Source organism: Cyprinus carpio, chromosome A1 (genome assembly GCF_018340385.1).
Source record: "Cyprinus carpio isolate SPL01 chromosome A1, ASM1834038v1, whole genome shotgun sequence".
NCBI classification, from domain to species: Eukaryota; Metazoa; Chordata; class Actinopteri; order Cypriniformes; family Cyprinidae; genus Cyprinus; species Cyprinus carpio.
The window spans coordinates 37,954,518-37,978,768 of record NC_056572.1 but is presented as its reverse complement, the minus strand read 5'-3'; the positions used below and the strand labels follow the sequence as shown (position 1 = coordinate 37,978,768).

At 36.6% G+C, this 24,251-nt stretch overlaps 1 protein-coding gene and 1 pseudogene across 1 annotated transcript; one reads left to right on the top strand and one right to left on the bottom strand.

Moving 5' to 3' along the window:
* Window positions 1-2,490: 2,490 nt before the first annotated feature.
* On the bottom strand, window positions 2,491-12,342 carry LOC109087017 (annotated as a pseudogene).
* A 6,428-nt stretch (window positions 12,343-18,770) lies between these two features.
* On the top strand, window positions 18,771-23,714 carry LOC122147489 (V-set and immunoglobulin domain-containing protein 2-like). Its single transcript, XM_042770456.1, has 5 exons — window positions 18,771-18,808; window positions 19,540-19,688; window positions 21,280-21,348; window positions 23,063-23,329; window positions 23,470-23,714. The coding sequence occupies exons 1-5, from the start codon at window positions 18,771-18,773 to the stop codon at window positions 23,472-23,474; spliced, it is 528 nt and encodes a 175-aa protein (XP_042626390.1). The 3' UTR covers window positions 23,475-23,714.
* Window positions 23,715-24,251: the final 537 nt, after the last annotated feature.

Below are 24,251 nucleotides of genomic sequence, written 5' to 3'. Positions count from 1 at the left end.
TCTAATGTTAATCTGCATACTGTATTGTCTTCCTTTATTTATTCATATAATATTGTGTACACTTTATCACATAAATTAAATCCCACTCCTGCAAACTATGATCTCAAACTTTGAGGGAAAGTATTATGAAATAAAATCTGAAAGAGTTGTTGGAAACTTAGTGAGGGTAATGTTGAAGTCATGTGATCATAATGTAGAACAAAGTAGGTTTAGAGTTGGCAAAACCAGACACACCCAACCCAGTTTAGATCAGGATCAGCTGTTGCACAGCGCTCAGTATAAACATTCTCTGTCAACTCAGGTTTGATCAAGAGTTTGTGAGGGACGTGCACCTGAAAGTGTTATATGAGCAGCAAACAGCCAATCACATGAAACATGGAAAGCATCAGTCTGAATGACTTCTTGTGAGAGTCAGTGCAATGGACTATATGCAGCGTTCCTGGCTTTAGATAAGCCGGCTCAGTCATTTCCAGTCAACTGTAAAAAAAAAAAAAACTGTGCTTTAAGGGGAGCGCCCTTTCTCTACATAACCCATCCATAATTTGAAGAAAAGTTTTTGTTTATCTAAGAGTACTGTACACTATATACAACCATATACTGTTGGAAAGGAAATGACAAAAAGTGAGTGTAAAAAAAAATTGCACAAAATTGTTCCATGAGTCATTACTATAATTGAGAGTGCTAACTGTAGCAATGGATGGAACAAACTAGCCAATGTCAAAAAATAAACCTGTGCATTAAGTGATTCAGACTAAACTCAGAGTAACAAAACTACAGCAGCAAGTCTGTTGGCTGAATGTATTTAGCAGTTGATACAGTTAAACATAAAAAGGTTTAAAAATGTAACTTTTAAATTAAATCTAAAAATATTTCAAAATATTTAATGCATTATTATGTAATTGGTATGTCATTAATAAATTAAATTGTTGAATTTGTAGTTAACTAGATACGTATTTAAATAATTAACCCTTCAAGGATGTTGGTGTCTGGGATTAATTATTTAGTTTTTAAGTGACACAAGACTTTGTGACTTCCCGCACGTGCTATACTTTATACTTCAGTACAGTACAATTACTAAAATGCATCACAATAGTCATTTTATAATAAATCCAGAGTTGAAATGGCTACTGAGATAATGAGTGATCATTTGCTGCCATCTACTGGATATAATGCCAATTTCATGTAATTTTCATCTAAAAAAAAACTTTGTATTGTATTTAGGCTTCAAATAAAGTTTTGTTCATTTGTGAAGACTATCACGATGAACAAAACTTTTATCTTATTTTCTGTAATAATCTAAAAGCCAATAATTAAAAAAAAATCTTTTGTGGAGGGAACCAAGGTGATGCAAATTTATGGGCTGGCCTACAAAAAAATACATCATCGCTGCACTGCTCTATGACTACTCTGTAAATTTCCCTGTGAAGGGATTTATCTATGTAGCCTTATTCTCTATGCTGTTTGCAGTGCATTCCAGTAGACTGTAACTTCACACTTAATCAATCAGACAGACCTGACAACCTAAAGAAGAAAGGTTGTACCTCCCCACTGCACAAAGAATGAAGTGGAAACAGAATTGTACTTCAACAACATACCCCAATTATGCACAAATTAAGGAAACATTTTTCCCACTTCACATTTCAGCAGAAAGACTTTATACCGATGGAACTAAAGGACAAACTTTCATACCTACCTGAAGAAATTCCAGCAAACTCAAGCCTGGCTGCAAGGTATCGGAGGTCCTCACACACACACACACACACACACAAACACACACACACACACACACACACACACACACACACACACAACACAAAGGGGCACCATTGGAACAGGACCACGACCAGAGAAGAACTGAAATATTGTACAACATGCAGAAAACTGCAAAAATATAGCAAAAAAAGCATGAAAATCTTGAGAGATTTAGCATGTGTCTAGCTCTAAAAGCAAAGTTGTCAGTTATATGTGTAACTATTTCAAAAACAATGACATTGCCACCATCCCACTGAAAAAGTAAGAAATGTCATGAACCATTTTAGTAGTGAAATTATTTTATTGATATTCTACAAAATCTCAAAATAAAAATAAAACAAATCTCAAAATAGTCTTTTTTTAAATAGTGAACAATCAAAGAGGTAAAAGCATGACATAGTACAACAATAAGGCAGACTTAAACATACAAGTTATGTATAAGAGGTTACACAAGGTTAACATCATTACTTTAGTCTAACAGTTGGTATGCCTCAAAACCCTACACTAGTGACTTTCCTGAGCTGTGATGTCTAAACCAGCAGACAGAAAAATACTATTTTGGGGTGGGACTGACTACTGACCAATGACAGACCGGGATGTTTTGGGGAAACCTGCTCGAAAACACCGATCGCTGCTTTGCCATAATAAACAATCCATTACAAAAAAATTCATCTGCTAATTCTCTTAAAAAAAAGCCAGAACACGAAATTAGTGAGGATGAAAACATTGAATGACGGCTTTAAAGATATACTGTTGAGATATTTCTCAAAGACACTGAGGCTTCATAAACTCTGAATCCAGCATATAGGGGTTCAGTGAATGTGGTGTTGAATGTGTGTAAGTGTGTGAGTGTGTGCGTGTCAGAGATGCTGTAGAAGCAAAGAGTGCCAGCCGACCAGTCCAGATAGATACCTACTCTATTAGAGGGGGGTGAAGGTGCAATTAAGTCAGTTCTGTCATTATTGTGACAAACAGTGTAACTGTTATCAGAACAGAAGAGACTCCAGGATTTTTCATTCCATCCAAAAACACAGTCACTTACTCCCTTCCTGCTGATTCCTTTATATGTCACGGCTATGCCAGTCACTCTTCCAGTCCATTCAACCTCCCAGTAGCAGCGTTCAGTGAGACTCTCTCCACACAGTACCTGGGGATATGTATCAAATCTCGCTGGAAGATCAGGATACGACTGCGGTGTTTTCATATGCATCACCTTCCTGTTCTCATCAGACAGCATGAGCTGAGTGTTTACAGTGTTTGGATCCAGTGTGAGATCACACGCATCTGAAAACAAGAAGACAGATGATACATAAATGGATTGTTTTAGAGCTGTATGTATATGTGTGTGTGTGTGTGTGTGTGTGTGTGTGTGTGTGTTGGGAGGGGGGCCTACATTTTCTCAGTCCTGGTGTGATTCTAAAATTGCCTCCATGATTCAAGCTAGTAAGAGACAAATATAAAGAACAAATAACAAATGTTTGATTATTAAAACTGTGCAAGAAGCAGCTGAAATATCAGTGAACACATGATATTACATGTATCAAAATAAGGCACTCATTCTTGTAGGTAACTGTAATAAACTCTAATAGCTCCAGAGCTCCAAATATAGATCAACTCAAAATCAGGCCTTGAAAACGGTTCACTCCGAGCAGAATCGATATTTTAACGTTTCTGTTCCTGCGTTCCTCTGATATTTTTACTGTTCCGAAACTGGTTTGAGTGGGAGAAATACCGGTTAATAACGTTATTTTTTAAAAACGATTTTCTTTGCCTATAATCTGCCTAATAATAATAATAATAAAGTACAGTGTTTTCTTTACTCAAAAAGAAAAGGAAAAAAGAGAGATCTGGTAACATTAGCCAATAACCTGTTGCGCTTAGTCACAGCCAATTCAGCATCATCTTTTCTAGATTTTGGCCAAATGTAGGCTAGGCTACTAAAAAAAAGCAAAAAAAAATTCTATCAACACTTTAAAGACATCAAAGTATTTTAAGATATTTAAAAAAATGTTTGCTGCATTGTTAAAAAAAATACTATAAGATTGGATTTTGAGAGTGAAAAAAAAAAAAAACACAAGTCGCGGCTCACGTCACATTTTATTAGCCATATTACTTTCTGAAATAATATGAAGGGTTAAAATGCCTGTAGTCTGAAGCAAAATGTTTATTAGTTATTAGTTTCTCTCGAAAAACAAATCCTCTAAAGTTTAGGCTATAAAAATGTCAATCCAAAAACAAATTAATTTAAGATGCCTACCTCTCTCATTCGGCACAAATCCAAATGTTTCCATATTCCTGACGTATCTGAATGCTAAAATATTATTTATTATATAATGTTTGTACTTTAATCGACATAAAACATCATCCTTCACATCGGCTATATCAGCACAGTGAGGCGCGGTCATGCTGAACGCAACACATTTTGTACAACGGAGCAGTGTAACTTTTTATTTGTTTCTTTAACTATCTTATTTTGATAATGAACAAGCTTCAATATAGCAAAATTATGTTGTGTGTGTGCGTAAGGCGTCGATGGGATGGTCATACCAATGCTGGTTGGTTATACAGAAGCAAGACATTATTCAAAGCTGTCAAGCTTTTGCAAAATAAATAAAACTGCAAAGCTTTTGCAAAATAAAGAAATCCTTGGTGTTTCGTTTTCCTTTCCGAAAACTTTGGAACATGTCACAATGACCCGTAATTTAGCAATTTTTTTCTTTCGTTTCATTAATCTATCAATATGAATTAAGTGAAATATACAGTATTTAGTGTATATGCCTATATTCCTTTTTATGTAAGCCTATAGTTATTCTGTTTTCTCCATTCACAGAAGCACTGCAGGTGCGTGTGATCTGTTGAATTCATCTTGCACTATCCTCAGATAAACTCTAAGAGCATCATTACCTCTGATAAGTTCACAGCTGAGCGGACATTTCAATCGTTGGCTTCAGCATCACATTTGCCATAGTACTACTGGTATTCGTGATTGGTTGACAGCAAATTTCAAATATTAAATGGAATGATAAAATGACGTTATTAACTGGTTAATGGCCATTTAAGATTTTTGATTCTGTTCGGAACTATAAAATTTTATTTTGTTTCAGTTTCTGGTTCTGTTCCTGTCAAAATTTTGTTAGTTTCCGGTTTTCCTTTTCGTTACATGAACCGGTTCAGAGCCCTGCTCAAAATACCAACAGAATCCATAACACTTAACTTAAAAAAAATATAGTGTTTAAATAGATATCACATTGGCTTCTACGATGGGTTAGTATTAGCACAAAAACATAATCTATAAGTACACAAATGTAGGCACTGATACTTGGCCAATTATTTTTTTATGTTCCTTATTAGTCAGCTCTTTTTATTACTACCTAATATATGCCTGAGGCAGCTTATGACAAAATAATTGTCATTAAAAGTCTAAATTGAACTAACTACTGTTTTAGAAAGACTTATTTACAATAAAACATGTTCAATAGTGAAGTCAAAATCACATAGTAAATAAAATTTGTGGTCCCACTTTATATTAAGTGGCCTTAACTACTATGTACTTACATTTAAATTAATCATTGGTACAAAGCACTTATTGTGTACATACGTTTTTTTTTTTTTTTTTTGTACATTTTACTTATATATATAAAAAAAAAAAAAACCTGGATGTAATTTCATCTGTAATTAATTTCTGTAATTACATTTATAATTACACTGTTTATTCATCCCTTACATCTTAACCCACCCTTAAACCTACCCACATCACCAAATCTGTCCCTAACCTTACTCGTTTCACACCTCAATAGCAACAAAAGTGATTTGCAACACAATATGAATACAATAAGTACAGTGTACTTATTTTTTGATGTAAGTACAAAGTAGTAAAGGCCACTTAATATAAAGTGGGATCAAATGTGCTATACATTTTTTACTGTTTACTACATCTTCTAATGTAAAATTACCCTGTACAAATTAATAAACCTTGGACAAGTGTAACTTAGAGAATAGGTACTTTATTAAAGAGAAAGGGTGGTCGCCAAGTAAAGAACACATTGTAACCGACTATAGTAAAGTTACTATGTTGTTGTTTTTGTGTGCAGTTTCTCTACTGTGTGCCAGGGTGCCCTGCATGGTTTTCTATGTTAAGGGATAAAATGGATGTAGGCAGTAGAGTAAGACATACCTGTTTGGTTAAGCGGAAAGCATGGCTTACATAACCTTACTGCAAATGGAGTTCAGTTTGATAAACTTAGGTTTTCAGCTCAATTATGTAAGTGTATCAGTTTATTCTGTGCTGTGTAACTTTGCACTTATTTTGTAAATAGTTTATCTAGTGTTGAAATTATGGGTTGTTGTTAAATGCTAATACTAGTTGTTTGTTTGTTTTGTAGAAGATCTCTTTTTGTTTCTGTCTTTCAGTTTTCTTCTTTACTCTGAATGCCTCATCAATGAACTAAGAAATAACTTCATCAAAACTATATGCTCATCGTGGGACAAATCAACATCAAAGAATTGCAACTCACTCTATGTTTTAAGGAAGCTCTGATTTTTGTTTATTTATGCTACTCTTGCTATAGGACTATTGGATTTTTCATCTCCTGTCATCATTGAAGACTTCAGTATTCAGATTCAGTGCATGCTAAGGCTTATAAATGAGTATTCATTCAACCAGAGACATTATTTTGTCCTTTATTTTGATAAATGATAAATGCGACAGGTTGTCTTTGCAGTCAAAAATATTTTTTTCACTGTTTTTCACGTACATGCTGTAATGCTCCGTGGATTGCCTTTATTTTATTTAAACACTTTGTAATGCACTACTGTGTTTTGTATCATTTTCAGTTGAGGGACCCTCCCCTAAATTATTTTGTGATTTTGCCCTTTTTTTGAAAAATTTCACTGGAACAGTTACAACATACTTCTGTCTGAAAACATTTTCACAGCAAGTGCATAAAACTTTTTCATATTTATTAATTTGTTATGCAAATTAGATCACTCATTTGATAGTATCGGGATCAATGATCTTAATTAAAACCCATTATTGCCCCAAATACCTGAGTTTCTCCAGTTTATAGTTTGGATCCTCCAATTTGTGGTTGAGCAGCTGGACTCCTGACTGTCCTGGGTGATTGTAGCTCAGATCCAGCTCTCTCAGGTGTGAGGGGTTTGATCTCAGTGCAGAAGACAAATAACCACAGCCTTCCTCTGTCACCATACAACCAGACAACCTACAGACATGTATCAGTAGTAAACAAGGGTTGAAATAACTCATGTATAAACATAAGAATATGACAGTCAAACCTTAGTTTTTCTAGCTGACAGTTTGGACTCTTCAATCCATCAGAGAGCAGCTTCACTCCTGAATCCTGCAGGTCATTGTTACTTAGATCCAGCTCTCTCAGGATACAGTTTGAGGATTGTAAAACTGATGACACAATTTCACAATCCTGATCAAAGATATTACTGCCAGCAAAACTGAAAGACAGCAGCACACAAGATAATTCAATTTGTAACCTCACTCTAGAACTGGTATTTTGATAATATTACTTTTATTCTTCTAATAATTAAATTTAGAAAACTCTATGCTATAACATGATTAAACACTCACATGGCTTTTCTGCAGTTGATCACAGCTGGTATCAGTCTTCTTCTCCCCTCATCTGATGTGTTGTATTTCTTGAGGTCCAGTTCATCCAATGGCTCCTCTGACATCTGAAGCATGTAGGAGATTGTTGAGCAGTGAGCAGGAGAGATTTTCTTCTCTGATTGTTTGTCTGATTTCACAAACTCCTGAATTTCTCTGGACAGAGTCTGATCTTTCACTTCCAGCAGACAGAGGAACAGATTGATGGATCTTTCTGTGGAGAGGCCTTGTCCACCTTTGATCTTCTCTTTAATGTACTGTGTGGTTTTCCTGATGCTCTCTGAGCTGTTCTCTGTGTGCATCAGTAGATCCTGTAAGAGTCTCTGATTGGACTCCAGTGAGACACCCAGCAGGAACCGCAGGAACAGATCCAGACGTCCATTCTCACGCTCAGTGGCTTCATCTACTGCTCCTTTAAGCAGATTATGCATTGGAACAATAACCTTAAGGGTCTCCATGGTGCTGTTTAAATAGCAATAAAACACATGGAAAGCAGCAAGAAACTCCTGAATGCTCAGATGAATGAAGCTGTAGACTTTACTCTGATGAATCACAGATTCCTCCTTAAAGATCTCAGTGCAAATCCCAGAATACACTGAGGCATCTGTGACGTCTATGCCGCTCTCAATCAGGTCCTCCTCATAAAACATCATATTGCCCTTCATCAGTTGTTTGAAAGCCACTTCAGCAAGTTTTACAATCACTTCTCTGTTGGACTGCAGGAGTTTTTCTGGATCTCTCTCTTCATACTTCTGGTTCCTCATGTTGATCTGAATCAGCAGGAAGTATATGTACATTTCAGTCAGAGTTTGGGGCATTTCTGCACTCAGATCTTCTTCCAGGAGCTTCTGAAGCACAGTGTATGAGATCCAGCAGAAGACGGGGATGTGGCACATGATGTGGAGGCTTCTTGCTCTTCTGATGTGTGAGATGACTCTGCTGGCTTGATGCTGGTCACTGATTCTCTTCCTGAAATATTCCTCCTTCTGAGGCTCATTGAATCCCTGAATTTCTGTCAGACGGTGGATGTATTTGGAGGGGATCTGTTTGGCTGCTGCTGGTCTGGAGGTGATCCAGATGAGAGCAGAGGGAAGCAGCTCTCCTTTCATGAGCTTTGACATCAACACAGCCACTGATGAAGTCTCAGTCACATCACAAACTTTCTGAGTGTCTGAAAACATCAGTGTGATTCTGCTTTCATCCAGACCATCAAAGATGAACACAACTTTACACTCCTCATAAATCTGTGAGTCCAGATCTTGAAGTTCAGGATGAAAGTCCAGCAGAAGTCTGTGAAGACTGTACTGATGATCTCGGATCAAGTTCAGCTCTCGAAATGGAAGCACAAACATGAAATCTACATCCTGATTGGCTTTTCCCTCTGCCCAGTCCAGAATGAACTTCTGCACAGAGACGGTTTTTCCGATTCCAGCGATGCCTTTAGTAAGAACAGTCTTGATCTGGTCTTTGTCCTCAGATCCTGCTTCAGCTGAGGCTTTAAAGATGTCATTGCAATAGATTGGAGTGTCTTGTGAGGGTTGTGTTCTGGCTGTTTTCTCCATCTGTAAAACCTCATGCTCTTCATTCATTCCTTCTCTCTCTCCCTCTATGATGTAAACTGTGTGTAGATCCTGTTCAGGGCAGTTGGATTTGTTTAAGCTTGGTTCCCTCAAATAATCTCTCATATTTGTTCTTCATATTTTGTTTTGTGCTGGTCTTTGACTCTTTGTAGTTCATTATGTACTGGTTTATGCAGGTCTCCAGTCTGAGCAGAATTGGTTCCTGTTATGACTCTTTGTGTTCTGATTCTCTTTCTGGACTGAGAGCATTCGAAGTATTCTGATGGTCTAGACTGTCTGCAGAAACTGTGTACACAGGTAATAGAGATCGGATCTCTCAGAAACTGCTCACATACTCTACATCTGGACTGATCCTGGATCAGCCCGTTTCTCAAACTGTTGAGTCAAATCAGTTTTGAAGCACAAAAAATTAAACACAAATGCAGATTACAAGTATTATTTGCACCAGATAGTGTTGTTAGCTCTGGCTCAGCTTTGCATTCGTAATTATGGCTACGAGTAATCAATAAAATCAGTAAATTTAAATTTGACTATAAATTTCATTATCAATCAGTTAGAGCTGTGCACATGAATTTTCCTCAGTGAATTGCTTACCTTTTATGTTTATACTATTAAATTTTAGAAATTCATGAAGTATATTAAAGAAATCCACTTGCTAACATCAAGTCACCAATAAACTTAAAAAAAATAAAAAATAAAATTCACTCATCATAAGATTAAAGGGGACATTGGATGCAAAATTCACTTTTACATGGTCTTTGCGTATAAATATGTTTTAGCACTGTGTGTACACAACCACCCTACAATGATAAAAATACATTCACTACTTTTTTAATCCCCCAAAAACCTTGGCAGTCTCATTTATCAAGCCATTTTGATTTTCTGAGTACTAATTCATGTTACTCAGTCCCCGCCCATGGCTGCTGATGGACTGTCCCATATTAGCATATCTGTGCTCTCAGCCAGTTGTATGGTGTCCACTTTTTCTCTGCGCCTCCCGAGCAGCTGTAGTGACAACAATGTCATGTGAGCAGTGTAGGTGTTTTGTAGTTGGATGTAAAAGTGAACATAAGAATCTTCATTCAATCTTCAGTGCATCAGAGCCACTGAGGACGTAGTTGATTGGTTTTTGTTTTTGACGGTAATGTGTCACCAAATACACCTAAATTAATTTATGTCTCCACAAATCATTTTACTCCAGACTGCTTTCTAAACAAGCCACAATTAAAGGCAGGTTTTTCTGAAAATTTAAAACTCAAGGATCGATCAGTACCCACTGTTCGTGATCCAGCTGCACCCACAGATGTAGTAAGTCTCACACTTTATATTTTATATGATTATTTGCAAATAGAAATAATCCATGGAAGACAGAGGTGGAGTTAGGAGAGCTCATTAGCATTTAAAGAGACATACGTACACCGAAACATGTCACAGTGAACAGAGCTGTTTTAACAAAGTAAAAAGAGTGTTGTTTAACTCAACCATTGAGGAATTTTTACCAAAATATGTTGAAGAACTTTCAGGAAGACCCTAAAGAATCATATCAACCTGTGGAAAATGGGCATCTGATGTCCCCTTTAATAAAAGCATTCAGCTATTCTCAATCTGTGTTTTTTAGTGAGATATTAAGTATCAGTGTTTTGTCTAACCTCAGGTCAGAGGTCACTGCTCCAAAGCTGAGATCCGAAGGCTTAAGTAAGAATGCTTGACTCTTCATAGACACACAGCTTGGTTCTGGAGATGTGGTTTTGGGTTTCTTCAGCTTTTGACATCAATCAAAGGATTCAATCAATCTCCATTTATATATGATATGAGGTCTATTCTGTATCTGTGTATTGTCTTACCTGGGGTCAGAGGTCACTGCTTCATCACTGATATTAGGAGGCATAACTATAGATGCATTACTTTTCAAAGAGACACAGCTGGGTTCTGGAGAAGGCGCAGTGTACCTCTTCTCCATTTTCTCATTTAGACTCATTTTAGAGGCAGCGTCCTTGTCCTCCAGCTCCTCACAGAGATTAGCCTTAGTTGTAGTGCTGTGCTGTTCTTCATTACTCTATACAAATAGGACACTATTACGCATTTATGGAACACATTTGAAGAATTCACATTTTCCATAAAAAGAACAATAAACATAATATAATGGTGTGTCATGAAGTCAATTAAACTTTTTATTTTTATTTTGTTTTGACCATAAAAGCAGCTCTAATTTTAAATGATTTTCATTAATGCATTTAGACTTGACCTGCAAATATATTATAAATATTTTAATATAGTATAAGACAGGTGTCTTGTTTATATATATATATATATATATATATATATATATATATATATATATATATATATATATATATATATATATATATATATATATTCATTTTAACCTACTATTGAAATTTGTATTCATAAATATATTTACACACTGATTCACACACTGATAATTAATTCAAAGCCTGTAGGCATTATACAAATCCAAAATCAAATGTTTTTATGCTGGAGGTTTAAAGGCAATTTTGAACTGTATTTTTTTTTGTAACAATTTCAAAATACATATATATTTTATAATCTGAACACAACAGTAAAAACATAAGAATGTAAACTCTTCAGACCAGAAAACACACACACACACACACACACACACACACACACACACACACACACACACACACACACACAAACCTCATAACCACCAGAAAAAATGTGTTTATAGGGCAACATTAAAATAAATAAATAAATAATAATGTTACAAAAATTAATAATAATAATAGTATAATAAAAACATTTCACACCTGTTCCTGAAGGGTAAATACATAAGTAATCAATTTAATAAGTGAACAAATGCAGCGTACAACAAATATATTTCTGTGGTTAAACTCATGTTCTCTGTTTGACAAAGTCTTTCAAGAGGAACACACAGATGCCGCACCCACTACACCTCAACAATAACCAAAAAAATGCAAAAAATCTCAGCACTGACAGTGAAATGATGTCACTGTTTTCAGCCAATAACACTTTTACACAAACATTTTACAATCTATTCAATATAATCTGGTATATTTTTTTCTGTAAGATATAATATTACTTCATCACTGTAGCTTACTTTGTTGTTGTAAAACACATTCATGGGGCACACTGTACAATACTTAGACAGGTCCAACAAATGTGAGCCAAGCAAGTGAACTCCTACAAAAAGGGCTTCACGTGGAAATATTTATAGCTTTAAACTGTAACATGTAGCTTTAAACATGTACTTACCATGAGAAGTATCCCACTGTTCAATGTTGCTTTGTTCACCTCTTTTCTTGCCGATGAAAGCTGAACTATCTTTCTGCTTTCACTTCCACTGGAGCTGTTCTACCTGTTCTTCTTGTTTAACTCAGAATTCAAGGCGTAGCTTCATGAAGCATTTGACCCAAAAAGAAAAAGAAGGAAAAAAAGAAAATAAATACAGAGTTCAATAAAAACATATGTTTCAAAAATGCATGCTATAGTTTACTTTTTTTTACCCTGCTTACAGGAGAAACAATGGGGTTGTGATCAAAGCACAAACTATTAAACAGATTTTATTAAGACATCCAAATAGCATTTGAATAACATTTAGCATTATCGCATGTGTTACTGCAAGCAACACTGAAAAAAATAAAAAAATAAAAATACTCTCATATTTTTACAGTTTTTACATTTAAAATTACAATAATTGTTTACAGTGCTGGCACAAAAATCATCTTAAAATAAATATCATATGATTGCATAAGTCACAAAAAAATCACGATAAAAAAACTGTTGAACTATATACAAAATTATATATAACTACTAGAGAATTGAAAACCAATAGAATATAAATTAGCCTACAGGATAATTCATCTCAACCAACTGGCACCATACAAAATTCAAAGGAAACATGACAGTGGTGATTCCGCATTCATTTGCTTAGGATGTACACAATCCAAACAATACATCTTATTTATTATATTATTGGATTATTGTGGCAATTCGCTCCTAGACATTCACATAAACAATGACAACAGATTTTAACAAAATTAAAAAGTAGGATATAACTTTATATTGCCATACAGTGCATGCACTCAAGCAGTAAGCATGTGAAAATTTGTTATATATCTACAATATATTTAAAATATTGGCATATATGTAATAATAATAATAATAACAATAATAATGTTTTATTTATATAGTTACTTTCAAGAACCCAAGGACGCTGTATATAATGTTGATAGATTACATACTAACAAGTTAAGCTCAGTAAAAGTCATTAGTGATTGCCAGTTTTCAATGAGTAGGAGCAAGTCCAACTGTCTCTCAATGATAATGTCATCAGCAGTGTAATGTTTGTTGGCTGAGGAACGAGTGTTCAGTAGAGCATAGTTATGTCTAAGGGCCAAATGAGTTTTACTGTACTGAGAGAAATTAACAAGTCATGAGTAATTCGCTTTATTAATAATGAAAAACATTGACTTATACAATTTGAGACGCACAAAATAATGGACTCAAATACTCACCCACTGTTTGTGTGTTTGGCTTGATATGGTTAACACACAGCAATGGTGCACAAACTCTTTCAACTCAGTGACTGAATCTAGAGCTATCCATAACCATTTGGATGTATCTGTGTCCTCCTCCTTTTATAATTCATGACGACCAAGTTTGTAAAACTCAACGGGACATTACCGGTGGACTATTTATTATTTGTTTTCTTTGCTAAAGAAAATATAAATTATATTATAAGAAACAGATGTACATTGTCATCCAAGTATGATTTTATGCTATATTCACCAGGAAAGACATCTGCATGACTAAGTATCAAAATCGCTACTAAAGAATTAAATGCGTGATACACCATAAAATGAAAAGCATGCTCATGCTTCACTCAAGATTCGGTTACCGGATGTATGGAGGGATTATTTGGTCAGATTATAAACTAAAAGTCTAAAACTAAAAGTCTTAAACCAAAACTAAAAATCTAAATTTTAAACTTAAAGTCCAAGTCGAAAATTAATTTGGTATTTAGGATAGGGCATTTTGTATTTAGGATTGGGCAATTTCTATTTAGGGTTGGGCATTTGGTCATAGCCATTTAGGATTTAGGATTGGGAATTTAAAGATTGAGGATTGGGCATTTGGGGATTGAGGAGTGTATGCAAATTAGGAGGCGTGGCCCAAATACTGGAGGCTGGGTTTGAAAATTGCTGGTGCGCAGAGGCACCTTATGGACAGCAGAGGGAGCTCCCAGTGCTAAGGAGCACACTGTAATGAAGCCAAACAGAGCGACGTGAGCGGCTTGAGCGAGGACTGTGTGATAACTTCAACTTAATGGACAGCTTTGTAACATTTGTGGCCTCAAACACTATGGCGGCATTTCAATGCTATTATAACCCCACACAACCACAACCCACACACACACACATAAAGCTAAAGGATGACGTGATACAAGTGTCTTAAAAAGGTGTCTCTTATCTTTAATCCTTGTAAGTAGACATACATCCTAATAATGGAAGGTTTAGTCTTGTTTCCATCAAACAAGTTTCATCATGTATGTGTCCTATTTTTGATTTACAGTCCTCTCCCACTATTCATCTACGTATCAATGCTCATCATTCTTGTAATACTTATGCAATCCTCAAATGGATTAATTATTGGTTTCATATGCGATCGTTATTATGATAGATATAATACATATTCGATATCATCATATTATATACTATAGTATAGATGAATCGTTCATACAGTCCTACAAACATATAATATACTATATATTACTATTATAGAATATATAGATGATAGTATCTATTTTCTTTTGCTTGTTTTGGATGGGCAGTCGTGATAGTGAATTTGCAGAAAATAACAACCTGCCAAGACATCCATATGAATGCCCTATTCTTCTCAGAAGGAATCCAGAAATTTGGCATACTGAGTCAAGGCAAGTACACAGTGAAGAAAAAGACATTTGATGTGTTTTTTTTATGGTTTTTTTCTTCTGGAAATGGTATTGCATTTTTTTTTTTTTTCTTTTAAATCAGTTGGTCATGTAGAACACAAGGACTAACGAAGGATGTACAAGATTGTCCAGGGTTCATGTTTTCGTTCTAGAGGCACTGTAGACACAATAGTTTTCACATAGCTGGTAAAACAGTGTCGTGCGCATAGTCAAAGGTAAAGAGATATGAGGTATGTGTGGACCTGTTTTAGTTTACCCTTTTGTCACACACTGCTTGTTTATGTGGATTAGATACTCAGTGGGATGTTTTATACATGTGTGTACATTATGAATGGTATTGAAAGCAACATTGTTAATCGCTCTTAAACATATGTAAAGAGTACTGTAGAGTCAATCTGTTAAATGCGCAAGCACCCAATGTTCAAGTACGACAGAAGCACTAATCACAAAATCATTGGAGATCGTAGTAAAAAAGATATTTGCACTATTAGAAATCTTAAGATTTTTAATTTTAATTTCTAGATGGCCCGAAAGCATTTAGTTCAGAGAACAACATTCTAGACGCAAATGAAATCTCTAGAATCACGTGCGGGGGCGGGATTTGTGCTTAACTGAGTCAGAGGCTAATATGTTCGTTTTATAGGCGTATTTCTATGATTTTTACTATGGCTGAGTCAAATGTTTTCCACAAGAGGTGTTGCATTGATAACCCCTACATAAATGACTTCTACAACGTTAAACATGTTGATCAATGTGGTCATTGTCACTTGTTTTGGTCATGATTCTTGTTTCAATACCGTATGGCTTATACATCCCATAGAGATACATAACCACTTTCCAAATGTCAGGTGGACCGGACAATCTGCTTCTCCGTAGCAGTGTAAATCGAATCACCGTTTGGTGTTGCGTAATCCTCTCATAAAATTGTAATTTAATAATGATCGGTTTGAACATTTCCTAACGGCAACATGAATCACATTTATATTAATAAAAATTGAGCTATTTGTGGACACACATTCAGCATTTTTTTCGGAGAAGGTAAATTAGAAGGTAACATGACCAGGATAGGGGGAAACTAGTTCCCGAGCATCTGTTCTCTGCATGAACTCTGTAGTAAAATATCACTGTTCTAGTAACTGGAGAGTTATTATGTGGGACACTCATTTGTGACACTCTCCTCTCTCCTTCTCGTACTTTCTCTCATCCCTCACTGTTCCTCTCTATCGCCCCATCTATCTCCTATCTCTCATTCACCACTACACACACACCACACACACACACAGTTCAGGACTCTGGACTTCTGTGTTTGGCAGATGATGAAAACTCTTTAAAAAACCACCAGAATCCAACACACAGTTTCATTGACACTCATTCCTTATTAACTCTGGCTATGAAACATATGAACCATGGGTTTCCCCATGTATTTCCAAATCTACAGTAATAAACATAGTAGCCAGACAGTGACAGCTATCATTGTTAGGTGTTATTCTGAGGTTAAGAGGAGTAATAAACTATACTAAGCCATGGTACAATAATACATGAAACCAACCATCGACTCATTGGACTGATCTCATACTCTTCTATTTCCCTATTTTAACAGGCGTTTTTGAATTAGGAGGTTCATCAATTCTACACCCATGACACTTGAACTTTTGATAGTTGAAAATCCACATTGAACTGATGATTCAAACTATGTTTTAAACATACAACACTCAACAAGTGTTGCTGTGAACGTTGCGGAAAATACCTGGAGGTACTATTATGTTGCGACTGTTTTATCTACTTCCATTGCAGTTTGTGTTGCATCTGTAGCCAGGCACTTCAGTGCAGTAGTAAGAGCCGACTCATGGCTGGTGTTTTTCCCGGTGATACATCTGGTGTTTAATTGGTAATTCGTCGGTGGACGGTAGTGTTAATTAGTTTATTTGTCCTTCGGCCAGAGTGAGAACTCCAGTCCATACTCAACATAATGTTTGTTGAGACAATGAATGAGTTTATCGCGATGGAAGAACCTTGTAGTGGTTTTCATAAAAAGGAGCATTTACAAATCTACGGAGGACGAACCTCCAACGCCTACCCAGAAGACAATTCGCAGTCTCAGAAAAAACTTCTAGTTGGGTGTCTGATCAGTATCGCAAGTAATTAACACGGATGTGTTTGAGCATAGTATGCAACTAGATGTGATAATCAGAGGTTTGTTGCAGCAGGACCGTTTCATTTAATAGTATGGTAGGTACATTTTTTATGGTTGTGCACATACACAGTTCCCACAAAGGCCAAACCACCCACAGAAACAAAACGAGATTGAGGTTGATGATTAGATGCTACATCCACTGAACTTTACTAAAACAGGATAAGCTCTCTTGGTGGTGTGTAGGACTGTTTGGGTGTGGGTGTCGTGTGGGTGTGGGGTGTGTGTGTGTGTGGGTGTGTGTGTCTTGTGGTGATAAAGAGAGGCGGAGTGTTATTAAAAAAAACAAAAAATAGCATCCCAGGACAGTGAGAAAGAAGTACTACATCAGTCCATCATGAAACAATACCGAAACGCATAGCGCTGATTCTCAAGCCTGCTAAAGTCGCGTGACACACGGGTGAAATGCTCCTCCTCTGCCCTTCATTTTTAATATTAGTTTCAGAATAAAAGGCGTAAACTCAGTTTAGGAGTCTAAGTATGTTGTAATAAATCTGACGCCCCCCATCAGAAGTCAGCCAACGTTTTCAATGTTGTACAAAACCTTAACGAATTACTTTGTTGTTTTCAATTTTTTGAATATGACTCTTTTTTATATACTGGGTTCATGTAGTAGTTTTTAGGGTTTGAGTTAAATTATGCACGTGGTAATCAAGAGTAACTTTACATTTTAATGACAACTTAATTATCTAGTAAAAGCGAAGCTACCGTTGATTAGGTTGTTTGTGCCTGTATGATGCAGCTTTTATTGCTCATTGATATGTTTTATTGTGGTTTCTAACTGATTGTAAGTCACAGATTTGAAGAGTAAATCACTGATGTAAATCACGGTCACGTATAAATCTTGCATATTCCCGTTAACCATGCAAGCCCTGTTTTATATTTCTGTTAATAGAAAAAAAAACATGTAAGATCCGCTAGTTTGAAACTTTGTAGATTGTGTTTTTCATCAAGGCTAAATATGCCTCTGTGTGTTTCACTGGTGTTCCTGTTCGTCATGTTGTTGCACTCTGTGGTGTAAGCATTATTATATTAATATAGTTTTTTGTGCTTTGAGTCCATATCTGTGATAAATCACACATCTCGAATATTTGCTAAGCTATCTCCTCGTTTGTGGAAGGAGTTTTATTTCAATGCGGTCAGAGCTGATTAGCTCATGCACTGCTTTCTTTCAAAGTCACTTAAAAAAATGATGAGCAAAATGGGGTCTTTAAATCACATGCATCTGGTTTAAATTTGCTCATGAACATACTAGTTTGGTGCTGTACTAAAGTCACGCATGTGATGAGTTGTGATTTTGTGTTGTGTTTGTTTTACCAGAGCAGTCGTAATGAAGGTCAGCCAAGCGCGACGGGAGTACAGGGTTTCATCTTGACATAGACCTTCAAATTAAAACTTCTTTGTTTTCTGCTATTATACCTAAATAGATTTTTTCTCAAACATGGCATAGTAACTACGTCCAGTGAAGCCATTCAGGATCCGTAAGGTGGAGATGTGTGCAGTAATGTGGGATTGACTCGGAGCGTCCACAGTGTTGTTTTCCTCCTCATTGACAGTAGGGGGTCCAGCGTCCCATCGTGTCGGTTCGGGCCGAAAGACAGGACAGCCTGCTGTTTACACTCAGGCGATACGGTCAACTTCTCTCTCCTGCCGCGGATGACCAGCGGATCACAACCCCGCCGCCAGCTGGAGTGGTAAAAGAGCACCAAACAAACCAGCCGCTTGGGAAGGTGTTCCATTTTCACAGTCAATAACATCTTGAAAAAAAGACACAGATCCCTAAGCAATCACTTAGCCAGACAGAGCAAACACACGCATTAATCCTCAATCTCGAAACAACGGTACGAAAGCTGTCCTTACGCAGGGCGGGAGTACCTTTTAAACAGGCACCCACCTTTGTACCTAAAGAGTCCCGTATTGGGCCCCATGGACGGTTACATATTAAGCATCTAAAGTGTACATCATAGGTACCGAAAGGTACAATAAGTGTAACTTTTGAAAAGGTGTTTCCACCCCAGTGGCAAGATTTTGTTACCTTTTTTTTTTTTTTCTGCTGGATTTACATCAGCTGATTCTCCTAGATCCAATTAGATCAAATGATGTTTCAGAAGAAACAATCCTCAACCAGCTATTCCTAGCTCCCTTGCAGAACGGGGTTGCAATCAAACGTCTGAGATCTCAACATAAAACATCAAACCAATTATCTCACCAAAACTCTTTCAAGAAAAAAAGATTGAGGTGATTTGCTTACATTTGCAAGATGATATATTCTGAACAAAGCTGTATACTTAATGACGGAATAGCCCTGTTTTAAGTTATCTCCTGAGCACGGCAGACAAGACGTCGGTGGGTTAAAGCGTAGTACAGGACTAGGGGACACATCAGAATCATCTGCCTTTAATGGATTTATGATGTTATGGTTTAGGTGGCTTCAGAATAACGTGGAAGCTGGACCTGATGGTGACGTCCTGACCATCAATGATGTCCGTCTCCGTAACCAGGCGGGTATCGCTGCATCTCCACAGCCAATGCTCGGGAGAGAAAGACGAACCACGGCCTCCCTGACCATCAGACGTGAGTCAGATGGTTTCTCTGAAAAATCACCAGTGTTACCTCTCAGCCCAAGTCAAAGTTATTATTCACCAACTATCAACATGCTAAGACATAACTAGCCTGAAAAAAATCGAGGTATTCATAAACTAAAAAAGAGAAAAAAAATTAAAAGAATGAAAACAGAGCTTAAATACTTGTTTATTTATGTTCACGTTTGATTCAGTGAAAAAAAAAAAAAACATATTCACTCAAACATGATATGTGTGATCTGCACAACTAAATGTTTTGTCCTCTAAATGTATTTCTGTGCTTTTGATTAAAGTAAAAGCAAAAACAAGTAATTAAACGCAGTTTGAAAGTAATTATTATTATTTAGTTTTTTGTTTTTGTTGTTGTTGTTGTTGTTTTCTGTTAAAATAACTATTCAATTAGACGAGAAAAGTCACTTTTTTATATATGTAAACATACAAAACACATTTTTTATTTTTATTTTTATTTCTGCTGAGATGTCGGGGGTGGAAACTTAAAGTAATATTCTAATGAATTAAAAATTAAACTAAATAATGTCCGAAAGATATGAATTTAATAAATACTACAACTAAATAAAACTAACCTGAACCAAATCTAAACATGCTAACAAATCATTTAAAACCTGAATTCTTTCAAAGCCCGATGGGATCTGGTTTCAGAGTGTGTTTGTTGATGCAGAGCCTCTCAGAGGTGCGCGGAAGCCATACGCGCCGCTGTCGGTCTCACGCAGGAGGAGAAGTGTGACTCTGGAGGGCAGCGTCAAGGGGAAGCCCCGCCCTCCATCGAGCTGGACCAAACAGGGAAAGGAGGCGGAGCTTTTTCCAACGACAACAGACAACACAAGCATCCACTACAGTGGTTTTTGGATTTATCAATTCAGATTTCCTGTATCTGCTGATATGACACATTCACAATTGCTGTTTCTACACCAAAGGTGACAGTGATGTCAGCAGAGGATGCTGGGGGATGTTGGTGGTGCAGTGCTCCAGAGCAGGGAGGGGGGCTTGCTGCAGGGGCAGGTGGAGATCCGGCTGGAGCCCGGAGCGCTCTGCTGGCATGTTTCCCCAGGCTTCAGTTACAGAAACAGATCTGATAGCAGTGGAGGGTCAGCGCGTGACCATGCTCTGCCACGCCACCCACGGTAAACACACACACACACACACACACACACACACACACACGCACACACACACACACGCACACACACACACACACACACACACACATTGGTAGTGGTGGTTTTCACGGGCACTCAAACATAGGTGTAATGGTTTCTTGATACTGTACAAACTGCGCATTTCTATCTCCCGCATTCAACCCCAAACTCATTATTATTCACAAGAAATTAATTGTGCATTCTTAGATTCAAAAAGAAACAAATTCTCCTGCCTTTTGAACTACAAGAGACACAGGTAGTGTTCTCATGGCACCACCTTCATATTGTAATACCTGTACTATACCCTCATTATACAAATTTGTGACAGGTCCTCAGGTAAAGTAGCCAAACCAGTGCCGGAAACACTGTGCCTACACATTACACACACTAGTGCACTCACACACACACCTCTGTGTGTCACACCAGTACATCTGTACACACACACACACACATCTGGGCTTCAGCTTGTTGGCCTCGTGCAGCTGGAGGTGGACTGTGAGTGACTGAAACACTGTCTTATCTTGCTGACCTTGTCATCAATTCACATTTGAGTCTGATTTGATGCATGTTGGCTCTGGAGCTGGTCAAATGGTCAGTGTAATTCGTTGACTTCTGCTGTATTCATGATACTCATTATTATTTCTATTGTTTTTTGCGGCTCACCCACTTCAGTCATCTTCCTGGTCCAAAATGCCATGCACCGAAGCGTGGGCAACACCGGCAATGAGCGGGCGGGAGTCTGACCTCAGATAACGGGGTCGAAGAAGGACTCAGGTACAGTCGTCTGTAAGCTGGGGAAAAACTGTAGCCTAATATTCGTTCAAGTGGACTCACACAGTCTGTGTGTGCCAGGCCAGTACATCTGTAACGCCACGCAGGCAGCTCTGGGCTTCAGCCGAGGCCTACGTGCAGCTTGGAGGTGGACTGTGAGTGACTGAATTAACAGTTTATCTCTGCTGACCTTGTCATCGCTTACATTTGGAGTCAGATCACATTTCACACCAAAATAAATAAACGCTGTGATGACTGTCGTCAGGCTGAACTGTAGAAACTCATGTCAGCTGCTGGTCACTGGGACTTCAGTCATATTCTGGGGAAAGTAAATACATGGGAAGCTGAAAAGAGCAATCAGGTGGAGTTTAGTTTCAGATTTGAAGAAGAGTATAACTGTGTTTGATAAACAGCATTAACTCTAGACTAAACCAATCACCACACAAATGATAATAAGTGTGTGGAAATACACTTAGTTTACATCAACACTCAATTTACAGTTTTCATGAGAATACATGTCCACGTCCATTACACACAAATTAAATAAACAGATGATTCTGCAAAATGAAAATTAGTTTTAAGATCATTATAATAGGATAATTAAACACAATACCGTAAAACACCCTAGATGTAAAACATTAAGTAAAATTTAATGATTAAATGTATATTGTAGTATTATGTATGTATGTAGTTTTATGAGAATTTAACACAATAAAATAAAAAAGAACTTTAATACACTGATTTTAAACTTTTTATACATTTATAAAAAAAGTACATTACAAAACATTATTATTAATAATATTATTATATGACAGTTAATCCAAATAGTTGAATATCTTAACTATTTAATTTACTGTAGGAATACTTAAAAAATAGTTATAGAATTTAATTATGATAGAATATGGAATAGAATAATTTAACAAATAGTTTAATACACCTGTTTACAAAATTGTTAATTTTAAAATGATTATAAAAATGATTAGTGTTATTATGTGTATGTACTTTTCATGACAGTTATACAATACAGTAAAAATACTCCCTTTTTAATAACTAATATAATGATAATTAAACCGTGCAGTAAACTTACAATAATACACGTTTAAAAAAATAAAAATAAATTGTAAAAATACAAAGATTTGTGTGTATTTATTTGTAAGACAATTAAACACAATACAGTAACAATACTTTAAAACACTGGTTTAAAATCTAAAAATACATTTCGTATGCAAACAACACATTTTGATTATTATTTTGTATTTATTTTTAAGTACAGTAAAGAATACTGTAAAAATTAAGATTTTTTGTTTGTTTGTTTGTTTGTTTGTTTGTTTTTCTAATAATAACTTGTAAGGCCCCTAATTTCCTAATGATTTATTATATTTTGTGGTGAAATATATTCGGGGGCGTGTTCTCATATGTATTGTGGTCTGGTCCTCAGCGCCTCCGTACGCCACCACACTGACGGATGAGACTGTGGCTGGTCCCGGCGACGCTCTGCGTCTGCAGTGTCTCGCTCACGGCACTCATCCAATCCGCTTCCGCTGGACGCGTGTGGGCGGAGCCTCTATGTCACCGGGGGCGGAGACCACCAAAGACGGCCTGCTGAAGATCGCGCAGCTCAAAGTATCGGACAGCGGCACGTATAAGTGCGTGGCGACCAATCACGTGGGCTCCAGTGAAGCGCTGGCCAAAGTCACTGTGAGAGGTGCGTCAAACTCAGAGGAGACTTAGTCAAACATAAATTAATTTGGAAGTCACTAGCAATCCATTATGTGGTTAAAATAATAGTGTTTATGTCATTAAATGCTCAGTTCTTTTCTCTCCTTTGCTTTGACCTCCCAACAGCTTAATTACAGACCTGCTGATTATAGAAATCTGCCCGCTAATTATGAGGACATTAGAGACTTCAGACCTACAAGACGATGAAGAGACCAAATGTGAAGTTTTGCATATGGTGTTCAAAACATCTGAAAACATGTTTTGTTTGTTTATATTCTGACATTTTGAATATTTCTGTAATGGCACGATGGAAAGATGCTTTCAATTTGGCATTCAAGTCAGATAAACACATAATAAAGTTAATAATAATGGCTGTGTGTTTATCTTCCATTGGATTTCCACACCAGATTCATTAATGAAAAAAAAAAATAATCCTAAGACTGACTGTGGACATTTCCTGGACATTATTTCAATATTGCCGAAAAATATCCAGATTTTGGCTTTGTTTTCCTGTTTTCATACACTCTGTGTTTTGACATATGTGATGTCATACAGCGATCGGTCTGTGCAGAGCAAACAGCCAAAACCTGCATATTTTAGGATATTTAAGCTGGAGGTTTCACTGAGACAAATCAGCTAATGCAGATCACACCATGAAAAGAATCAAATTTGCAGGTTAACTCTCATGGACTTTTCTCAATCCTGCCTTTCGTGGAAAAATATATATATATATACCAACCCCAAACCCAACCCCAAACTTATACATTACATGTAAACAGCAGCTTTCATTTCCTCATGCAAGAAAAGGTTAGTGAATTTGAACCAGTTTGAATCTGTCTTCCAAAAGAGGTTGTTTCTCTGGTCTTAATCTGCTCTCAGTTAGTCAAGTCACATCTAACTATTATTTA